Raw genomic sequence first — 11,356 nt, forward strand, 5'->3', positions numbered from 1 at the left:
ATTTTTAACACTTGTCCATCCTCATTTTTACAAGTGACTATTCCATATCCTGTTCCTTCAGCAGTTGTGCAACTCCCGTCTGCAAGATATATGGTTTCTTTCTTGTCTGGATTGAGCTCTACGAAGAATTCTCTATCGTTAGTCATGTGACTTGTTGCTCCAGAATCTATATACCATTTATGGTTGGTGACAGCATCTGTCACTTTAAAAGTTCCGTGCCACGCTGCTTGGTCGCTGTTTTTCATCATGGTTATGAGTGCCTGATTGGGATCTTTTTCCCTCTGCTCATTCCTCCACAATGGACAGTCGCGCTTGAAATGCCCAGCCCTGTTACACCGGAAACATAGTTTGGCCTTCCAGTTTGGCATCTTAGTGTCTGTTGCTTTAAGAGCTGCTCCTGTATCGCTCTCTTGCCTGTGAGAAGTTTGCTCCTTTCTGCGCTTGTATTCATCTGAAAGTCGAGATTTCACCAACTGTAATGTGAGTTCTGCTTCAGATCTTGTCTCTAATGCATTAATCAGAGGGTTGTATGACTCTGGCAGGCTGCATAAAAGTATTGCTGTCACATGGTTATCTTTGATCTCCTCTCCGAGGTCCCTGAGTTGTGCAACAATCTCCAGCACGCTTCTTATATGTTCTTGCATATCCTCTTCTGGAGTCAGTTTTGACTGATACAGCTTCCTTAGTAAATATAACTTGTTGTTTAAGCTAGAGCTCTCATGTAATCTACGGAGTGCATTCCACATACCTTTGGAAGTATCTTCCCCTTTTATGTGGATAAGCTGTTCATCTTCTACCAGTAGGGCTATTGTGGCTCTTGCCTGTCTGTTTTTCTTATCCCACTCCTGGTTGTCTACATCCGGCCTGTCTGTGGTGAGGACATCCCATGTGTCATCTTTGCTCAGCAACATCTCCATCTTGAACTTCCACATCTGGTAGTTGTCACTATTTAGCTTAGTGATCCCCAGTTTAAGATCCCCGCTGCTAGCCATGATTAATGTACCTTTGCTCGTATTCCAAGCACCTGGATACCTCAGAGCAGATTTCCTCCGCAGCTTGATCAAAGATGGTGTGCAGATGAAGACTAGGCCTCTGTTCCGACTGTCTGATGATTCACGTTGTCTGGGCCCATAACCTTTGTTGGCTGGTGCAGATGATGCAGAGAATAATCAGACATATATGGATGGCTGTAGTTTACTAGGATTCATTTGTATTGGAGACATACAGCAGAGAGCATGGTGCTCATGTTAGCACAGGAGATATAGAAGAACAACAACCATAGATAACAGGGAAATGCAATTACAGATAGTCAACACATAGAACATTATGATAGAGTATTTGTGTATAGTGACATCTAGTGGTCATACTCCAAATACACAGGGAAATAAACCAAGCAATGTATAACATAGCATGAAACAATGTTCAGTCTCCAACACTAACATCCCTGTTAGCGAATCTACGATACGTTAAACACTAAACAAGAATTGATTTCATAGGGGGATACCACAGAGGAAGCCACTGCTGTCCAAAAAAAACATTGCTGCACGTTTACAATTTGCAGAAGAGCACCTGGATGTTCCACAGCAGTACTGGCAAAATATTCTGTAGACAGATGAAACCAAAGTTGAGTTGTTTGGAAGAAACACACAACACTATGTGTGGAGAAAAAGAGGCACAGCACACCAACATCAAAACCTCATCCCAACTGTGAAGTATGGTGGTGGGGGGCATCATGGTCTGGGGCTGATTTGCTGCATCAGGGCCTGGACTGATTGCTATCATCGAAGGAAAAATGAATTCCCAAGTCTATCAAGACATTTTGCAGGAGAACTTAAGGCCATCTGTCCACCAGCTGAAGCTCAACAAAAGATGGGTGTTGCAACAGGACAACGACCCAAAGCATAGAAGTAAATCAACAACAGAATGGCTTAAACAGAAGAAAATACGCCTTCTGGAGTGGCCCAGTCAGAGTCCTGACCTCAACCCGAGATGCTGTGGCATGACCTCAAAAAAGCGATTCACACCAGACATCCCAAGAATATTGCTGAACTGAAACAGTTCTGTAAAGAGGAATGGTCAAGAATTACTCCTGACCGTTGTGCACGTCTGATCTGCAACTACAGGAAACGTTTTGTTGAAGTTATTGCTGCCAAAGGAGGTTCAACCAGTTATTAAATACAAGGGTTCACATTCTTTTTCCACCTGCACTGTGAATGTTTACATGGTGTGTTCAATAAAAACATGGTAACATTTAATTCTTTGTGTGTTATTAGTTTAAGCAGACTGTGATTGTCTATTGTTCAGATCACATTTTATGACCAATTTGTGCAGAAATCCATAGCATTTCAAAGGGTTCACATACTTTTTCTTGCAACTGTAGTGTAAGGAATTGATTCAATTGAATTTTATTTTTTTGTTAGGCAGGATTGGTGTTAGAATCCCAAAAGTCATTTTAAGGACTATTGTTGTGTCTGGCTGCAATATATATTTTTAGCGCAACCTGCGCTAAATTGCGTGCAATTGTTTGGCCACAGCATTACTGCCGCGACATTACCCGCTCCACATATCCTGTATAACGCTTGCCCATCCTAAATATCAGTGACATTCAGTCAAATTTTTTTGCTGCTGATGGCAGCGACATTACCTGCGCTACATCTCCAGTATAACGTTAGCGCATCTGAAATATCAGTGAAATTCAGTGTAATTTTTTCGCTGCTGGTGACAGTGACATTACCTGTGCTACATCTCCTGTATACCATTTGCCCATCCTAAATGTCAGTGACATTCAGTCAAATTTTTTTGCCGCTGGTGACAGCGACATTACCTGTGTTACATCTCCTGTATAATGTTTGCCCATCCTAAATATCAGTGACATTCAGTGTAATTTTTACGCTGCTGGTGGCAGTGACATTACCTGCACTACATCTCCAGTATAATGTTAGCGCATCTGAAATATCAGTGACATTCAGTGTAATTTTTTCACCGCTGGTGACAGTGACATTACCTGCGCTACATCTCCAGTATAAGGTTAGCGTATCCGAAATATCAGTGGCATTCAGTGTAATTTTGTGCTACTGAACATGTGACATACTTGCAAGCATATATACCATTTATAATGTTCAAGGCGAGCAGTAATGGATGGGGAAGTGGAAAATGCCCTGTTCACCGTGAAACTGTGCCTGCTGTCAGAGCACAAGAAACACACTCATCCACGATACCTAGCTTCATGTCCCAGTTTGCAGTGCAGCACAGGACACCAATATCGACATCACACCAGTGCGCCCAGGTGGTCGGTTGGATTTTAGTGGATAATGCTTCCCGTCTGTTAAGCACCACCCTGTCTTCCACAAAGTCCAGTCTCAGTAACCAAGAGTGTGGTCAACAGAAAGATGACGGTGGGGAACGGCAATTAGTGTTTCACGAGGTGGATGATAATGATGAGACACAGTTGACAATAAGTCAACCGCAATTCGTGTCTCAGGTTCATGTTGAGGATGAGACACAGTTGTCAATAAGTGAGATTCTTGTTAGGTCAACAAGTGAGGAGGATGAGCAGAGTGAGGAAGTGGAAGAGGAGGTGGTGGACGATGAAATCACTGACCCAACCTGGAAAGCTGGCAAGCCGAGCAAGGACAGCAGTACAGAGGTGGAGGGATCCGCAGCACAGCAACAGGCTAGAAGAGGCAGTGAGGTGGCAAAAGGGAGAAGGCAGGCCACACCAAACAGGCCCGCAACTGTTCTCTGGAGCACCCCCTTGCGGCGATCTCCCTTGCCAAGGGATAGGTGTTCCGCAGTCTGGCGCTTTTTTGAGGAAAGTGCAGACGATAAGAGAATTGTCATTTGCAACCTGTGCCGTACCATAATGAGCAGGGGCATGAACACTAGCAACCTCACCACCACAAGCATAATCCGCCACATGGCATCAAAGCACTCTAATAGGTGGGCCGAATGACTGTGTCCAAAATCAGTGTCTGCGGGTCACACCACTACCTCCTCTTCCCCTGTGTGTTACGTGCTGGCCAATCCCCTGTCCAATACGCAGGCCCGGATGCATCCCGCCCTGCACCTGGACCTTCGCAATCACCATCAGCTAGCACATCCACTTCTGTGTCCCAGCGCAGCATACACATGTCCATACCCCAGGCCTTGGAACAAAAGCGCAAATACCCAGCCACCCACACGCCATAGCACTAAATGCGCCCCTTTACAAATTGCTGACCCTGGAAAAGTTACCATTTAGGCTTGTGGACACAGAGGCTTTCCCGCATCCTGATGGTGGTGGCCGTGCTTCGTTACTCAGTTCCCAGCCGCCACTATTTTTCCCGGTGTGCCGTCCCCGCCTTACACCAGCCTATGTCCTGTAACATCACCCGTGCCATGACCAACGCTGTTATTGGGAAGGTCCATTTAACGACTGACACATGGACAAGTGCTTTTGGCCAGGGACGCTACATTTCCCTGACGGAACACAAAGTGAACATTGTGGAGGCCGAGAGCGAGTTGTACCCTGGGATGGCACAGGTGCTACCGATGCCAAGGATTGCGGGCCCTACTTCCATCAGGATTTCCGTCACCACCTACATTAGTGGCTGCAAACCCCCCCCCCCTTCCCTTCTCCTCCTCCACCTCCACCTCCTCCTCCACTTCCACCTCTGAATTCTAATCTTGCAGCACCAGTCAGTCAGTAGCTGGAAGCAGTGTAGCACTGCAGTGGGGAAGCAGCAACAGGCCATGCTGAAACCTTTTTGCTTAGGTGACAAACAGCACACTGCCGCAGAGCTGTGGCAGGGTATAAGGGAGTAGACTGAGCTGTGGCTCTCGCCATTCAACCTACAACCAGACATGGTTGTGTCTGATAATGGCCGTAACTTGGTGGCGACTTTGGAGCTCGGCAAGCTTACACACATGCCATGCCTAGCCCACATGTTAAAATTAGTGGTTCAGTGGTTTCTCAAAACCTACCCCAATTTGCCTGAGCTACTGGTGAAGGTGCGCCGCATGCGTGCCCATTTCCGAAAGTCATCTACAGCTGCCGCCGGTCTGGCAACGCTGCAGCAGTGCTTGCAATTGCCAGCTCACCGATTGTTGTGCGATGTGAGCATGTGCTGGAACTCCACGTTCCACACATTGGCCAGGCGTTGTGAGCAGCAGAGGGCAGTAGTGGAATACCAACTGCAACATGGTTGTCGCCTTTCCAGTCAGCATCCACTCTTCACAAGCGACGAGTAGGCATGGATGTCTGACCTCTGAGGAATCAACACAGATGGTGAGCAGCGATGCCGCTATTATCAGCGTAACCATTCCACTTCTGTGTCTACTGAAACACTCGCTGCTCACAATGAAGGCGGACGCTTTGCAGGTGGAAGAGGTAGAAATGGGGGAAGACAGTAAACAGGGTGATAGCCAAATCACCCTCATTTCGTCTTCTCAACGCGAATTGGATTATGAGGAGGAGGAGCAGGAGACGGTTGCCTCCGCTACAGAGGGTAGTACCCATAGCAGGTTTATTCCATCTGTTCAGCGTGGATGGGCAGAAGAAGATTATGAGGAGATTGAGAGTCATCCTCCTGATGAGGACAGCAAAGTCTTGTCTGTTGGACTCTGGCACACATGGCTGACTGTATGTTATGCTGCCTTTCCCGTGACCCTCGTGTTGTACGCATTTTGGCCAACACCGATTACTGGTTGTTCACCCTTCTCGACCCCCGCTACAAAGAGAACTTCTCATCTCTCATTCCTGTGGTGGAGAGGACTAGCAAAATGGTGCAATACCAGAAGGTCCTTGTGGAAAAATTGCTCCAAAGGTTTCCAGCTGACAACACTGGCGGAAGAGTACTTAGTACCTTGGGCAACCAAGGAGGTGAGATGAGGGGAACACATAGTTCCAACAGAGGCAGGGCAACACTCTCCAAGGCCTGGGACAGTTTCATGACACTCGGCCAGCACACTAACCCTAATGAGCGGCCTACTGTCACAAGGAGGGAAACATTTTGGAAGATGGTGAAGGAGTACGTAGCAGACCGCGTCTGCGTCCTCAATGATCCCTCTGTGCCTTACAATTATTGGGTGTCCAAGCTGGACATGTGGCACGAACTGGCGCTTTACGTCTTGGAGGTGCTGGCCTGCCCTGCCACCAGCGTTTTGTCAGAGCAGGTATTTTGTGCTGCTGGGGGCATAATAACTGATAAACACATCTGCCTGTCTACTGAAAATGCTGACCGGTTGACTCTTATAAAAATGAACAAGGCCTGGATTGCCCCTAACTTCTCTACTCCACCAGAGGAAAGCGGTTGAACATAAAGGCACTTTAAATGTGGCTTTTATGGTGTATTGAATACACTGTATTTCCATGCACCCCTTCGAACACAAAAAAGGGTAAATGGTTCAATCTTCCTTTTCTCGTCATCCTTTTTCCTCCTCCATCATATGAACATGCTGTCATGGTGGGGAGTGGGGGAAACCCCCCACCGTAATGTAGGATCTGTTACTAGGCCAGACAACAATGAAGGGAGCAGGCCATAACCTACAGCCGCCCTAATCCTGACCCTGATCTCCTGACCGCATGAGCAAACCCTGAAGGTGGGAGGGCTCAAGCACTGGAACCTGGATCCTGCTGACCCTGATGGTCCCTGGCATAAGGGTCAGGAATAGGAGACAACCGGTTCCTCAGGGACTGTCACCGCCAGACATCTGTGAAGCTCTGACAGACGTTCTTTAGAACCTCCTGCTTGAGGTTCTTTTGTTTTGCTTTCGTTTTGTCATCTCGTTTCCCTCTCTCAGCTGTTATCTAGTTGCACTGATTGCATCCCTTTAAATCCCCTCCCATACTGCATCACTTTGCGGTTTATACAACTTCCTGGAGTGTGTGCATGCTGGATGCTACAACTGATGCTTCTACAGATAAGTCTGTTCATTTATCTTTGTTTTCCTGTTTGCTTGATCTGAGGTGACCCTGACTCCCTCCGTATTAAGTGTAGGGAGCCGGTGGTCGTGTCCCCTCACTATTTTAGTGTGTTCAGGTGTCATACAGTCGAGGAACGAGGGTATGCAAATTTCTACCATTGAGATTTTTGCATAGGCTGAGAAGTAAGGGAGAGAGCTAGCGTTGTTACAGGGCTTACCCGTTGGTTCCTTAGTTTTGGATCAAGTCAGTCGGATCTTCATTTGTGTCTTCTAGTTTTCTGTTACACCATCCGTGACAGGGACTCAGACGAACCGGAGTCTCCAGCTGCCTAGTAACAGGTGCAAGGGAAAAGACCATATGCAGCATCTGGATTGGCAGGTAAGAACACCGGAAAACTCACTAACCTGCCGCTGCCACCTCGACTGGAACCCGAGCATAAGTACAGGTGCCCACACACCAAACAGGACACCGTACAGACAACACACACACACACACAGGTAGAGCATGGAAGCCTCAGACAGCACTGCATACAAAGTAATTGTTAACCCCTCCGGGAAACCAGCCCCCTCACGGAGGTATCAACATACCAGGTGACGTATAGCATACATGCAGGGACCAACAAAACGCTTAACACACCCAGAACATAAACCCACATCCACACATACAACAAGTGAGGGTAAAGGTACATGGAGAGTACATAAGGGAGGACAATTTATGTTCCATAAGGTGGCCCTCAAGGACTGGGCTGGAACACCCAGGCAAGGAGCAAAGCTCCAACACCAAGTAAGGCTGTAGTGCAACTGCACCCAGTCAGCAAGCCACAGGTTTATATTAAGCTTGCGGCCACACCCAGGAAACACCTTAATCCCCACTAGCCAGAAGATTAACCCCTTGCTCACCAAACAGCAGGGAGGCACACCTTAGAGGGGAAGTGCACGTGCAAACCACAAACTACACATTGCCCCTGGCAACCAGTCTGCACGGCAACCAGTCTGCACGGCAACCGTGTCACGGTCAAACACCAATATGACCGTGACACTATTAACCCCTTGCTCACCAAACAGCAGGGAGGCACACCTTAAAGGGGAAGTGCACGTGCAAACCACAAACTACACGTCTGCACGGCAACCGCGTGACGGTCAACACCAATATGACCATGACACATGCTTATTAGGCTGCCTTTGCTCCTAATGTTTTAGAGGGTCACCTCAGCAGCAAGCCCTCAACCATAATTTTTTCGATGGTCAGCTCAGCAGCAGGCCCTCGCTCATAATTTTTTCCATGGTCAGATCAGCAGCAGGCACTCACCCCTATTGTTTTAGAGAGTCAGCTCAGCAGCAGACCCTCAACCATAATTTTTTCGATGGTCAGCTCAGCAGCAGGTCCTCGCCCATAATTTTTTTGATGGTCAGCTTAGCAGCAGGCCCTCGCCCATAATTTTTTCCATGGTCAGATCAGCAGCAGGCTCATGTTTTAGAGAGTCGGCTCACCAGCAGACCCTCAATCAAAATTTTTTCGATGATCAGCTTAGCAGCAGGCACTCACCCCTAATGTTTTAGAGTCAGCTCAGCAGCAGACCCTCACCCCTAATGTTTTAGATGTCAGCTCAGCAGCAGGCCCTCACCCCTAATGTTTTAGATGGTCAGCAGCAGGCCCTTGCCCATAATTTTTTCAATGGTCAGATCAGCAGCAGGCCCTCGCCCCCTAATGTTTTAGATGGTCAGCTCAGCAGCAGGCCCTCAACCCTAATGTTTTAGATGGTCAGCTCAGCAGCAGGCCCTCATCCCTAATGTTTTAGATGGTCAGCTCAGCAGCAGGCCCTCGCCCATAATGTTTTAGATGGTCAGCTCAGCAGCAGGCCCTCGCCCATAATGTTTTAGATGGCCAGATCAGCAACAGGCACTCGCCCCTAATGTTTTAGATGGTAAGCAGCAGGCCCTTGCCCATAATTTTTTCAATGGTCAGATCAGCAGCAGGCCCTCGCCCCTAATGTTTTAGATGGTCAGCTCAGCAGCAGGCCCTCACCCCTAATGTTTTAGATGGTCAGCTCAGCAGCAGGCCCTCACCCCTAATGTTTTAGATAGTCAGCTCAGCAGCAGGCCCTCGCCCATAATGTTTTAGATGGTCAGCTCAGCAGCAGGCCCTCACCCCTAATGTTTTAGATGGTCAGCTCAGCAGCAGGCCCTCGCCCATAATGTTTTAGATGGCCAGATCAGCAACAGGCACTCGCCCCTAATGTTTTAGATGGTCAGCTCAGCAGCAGACCCTCACCCCTAATGTTTTAGATGGTCAGCTCAGCAGCAGACCCTCACATCTAATGTTTTAGATGGTCAGATCAGCAGCAGTCCCTCGCCCATAATGTTTTAGAGGGTAACCAGCAGGCCCTTGCTTCTTATGTTTTTGAGGGTAACCAGCAGGCCATCAATCATAATTTTTCAAGGGTGTGTATGATGCCCTCCTTTATGTGTAGTAAAGGGTGTATTGGAGTGACGGTTCCTTGTAATGTTTGGCAGCCCTTTCACTTAGTGCATAGGCTTTATGAGTGTAGGAGTCCCACTACCTGAACAATTGTACCACAATGTGAATGAGGCCCTCCTTTATGTGATATACAGGTTGCATCGGAGTGCCTCTTCCTTGTAATTTTTGGCAGCACTTTCACTTTATTTACAAGTAAATATACAGGAAATCCTAACAATTTTTCCTCTAAAATGGATTATATCTTCGGTTTTGTGCGCATTATTGTCAGTCTGTAAAATTGGAGTACCACTCGGACAACATCGTTCCCAGTAGCGACCTGGGAGTCCAAGATGCATCCAGACATCCTCCACATGCTGTTCCCGAACCATTTCAGTGGGGTTTCCATCAATTTCAGACCTTTTCATGTGAACCAGTCGCCCTCCCCTCTTCAGAGCAGGGGGTGCCTGGTTTAATGCTCGGGTTCTCCCATTGACTTCCATTGTGCTCGGGTGCTAGGTAGAGCGCCCGAGCATCATCAGGTGCTCTACTTGAGCACCCAAGCACCCGAGCACTTTGGTGCTCGATCAACACTAATGAACACGTCTACTGCTTCATTCAAATAAGGGAACAAAGGCCTCTGCTCTCAAAAGGTGATAAGTTGTTGTAATAGGACAACCCCTCTAACCCCTAGAAAATGTGTTTCCTTTTTTCTAGACTACATAAGAAAAGTGTGCCTGGAATCCCACAAACTAAAAGGGTAGACACATGGATAATGTTTATAGAATACCTCTTGAGGAAAGAAGGGTCCCAAAATGGAGTAACACAGCATGGAGCTAAAGTTCAGAGAGGCAGCCGAAATCATTATTAGGGCTTGCTGCCTGGATAGTCTTCTGCCACGGTTGTTGGTGTTATTTTCCAGCATGATCTCCATGTTCTCAGACATGATGTTACCTGAAAATAACACAAAAACAATAAAAAAAAGTAAGCACAACGCATTAGGGGCTAATATGGAAATGATGGGGATATATATTCATTGAATATATGAGGCACATGTGATCCAGGCTTATATGTAGTCTTGTGTGCTCTGTTTTTGATCCCATTAAAGTAAATGTATACAAAGTGGCAGACAATGTTGTAGGGTATGCTAATAAATAAATAAAAAAATGACCCAGAAAATATAGTTTTCAACCACATGGATATATTTTTAGTCCCATATAATAAACTAAAACATTGGCCATGCAAGGCTCGGCTTGTCCATGGTGAATATGATAGAAACCTATTTTGAAATAAATCCTTCCGAATGCCATTGACTTTTAATGTATCAGATTTTAGTTTTGTTTTATACTAGATAGCATAGTGTGTCATGTTTCTAAAGCTACACAGCATCACTGGGTGGAAAATATGGCATTGCAGCAGAGCGGTGGAATTCCAAAGATCAGCCTCAGACTTCTGTCATGAATTTCGCATGCCGATTTCTGGGCCTGAAAAATTATTGTGGACATATACCCTAAATACGGCTATCTTCCATGTGCATTCTGCTTCTCACTCCTATCAATAGTAAGGAATATCCTCATTTGCAATACAGACAATAATGGGAAGTGTTGTATAATTTGTTGAATTGCCACTAGGCAAGAAGGATTCTCAAAAAATATGGATGTGTGAATGGCCCCATTGACATGGCTGGGTCATTGTTAGGGATGAGCAAACCTGAACTTTACAGGTTTGGGTTCGGCGTTTGGGCAGTGGAGTAATCCCATTATGGATTCCGTTATAACAGAATATAACAGATTTCTATGTTGGAATCGGAAGTCTTTAAGAGGCATTCTATTTTGATCCGTCATAATAGTAGTCTATGGCCAAGCATAACGGATCCGTCTGGTTTCCGTTATGCAGAATGAAAAACAAAGTCTTGCATAACGGAAAAAAATGTGGCTAGCACACAGATGAAAAGTACAGTTGTGTGCATGTGTCACAGCCAGACAGCTGAGAAGCGCT

At 46.7% G+C, this 11,356-nt stretch overlaps 1 protein-coding gene across 1 annotated transcript in view; it reads right to left on the bottom strand.

The window, feature by feature from the left end:
* LOC120999221 (MFS-type transporter SLC18B1-like) overlaps window positions 1–10,304 on the bottom strand; it is a 130,540-nt gene extending 120,236 nt beyond the window's left edge. The window contains exon 1 of the mRNA XM_040430095.1: window positions 10,149–10,304. Within this exon, the coding sequence (XP_040286029.1) occupies window positions 10,149–10,304 (156 nt within the window). The remainder of the gene's footprint in view (window positions 1–10,148) is intronic.
* Between the last annotated feature and the right edge of the window lie 1,052 nt (window positions 10,305–11,356).

The sequence above is a fragment of the Bufo bufo genome, chromosome 4 (genome assembly GCF_905171765.1).
Source record: "Bufo bufo chromosome 4, aBufBuf1.1, whole genome shotgun sequence".
Lineage (NCBI taxonomy): Eukaryota > Metazoa > Chordata > Amphibia > Anura > Bufonidae > Bufo > Bufo bufo.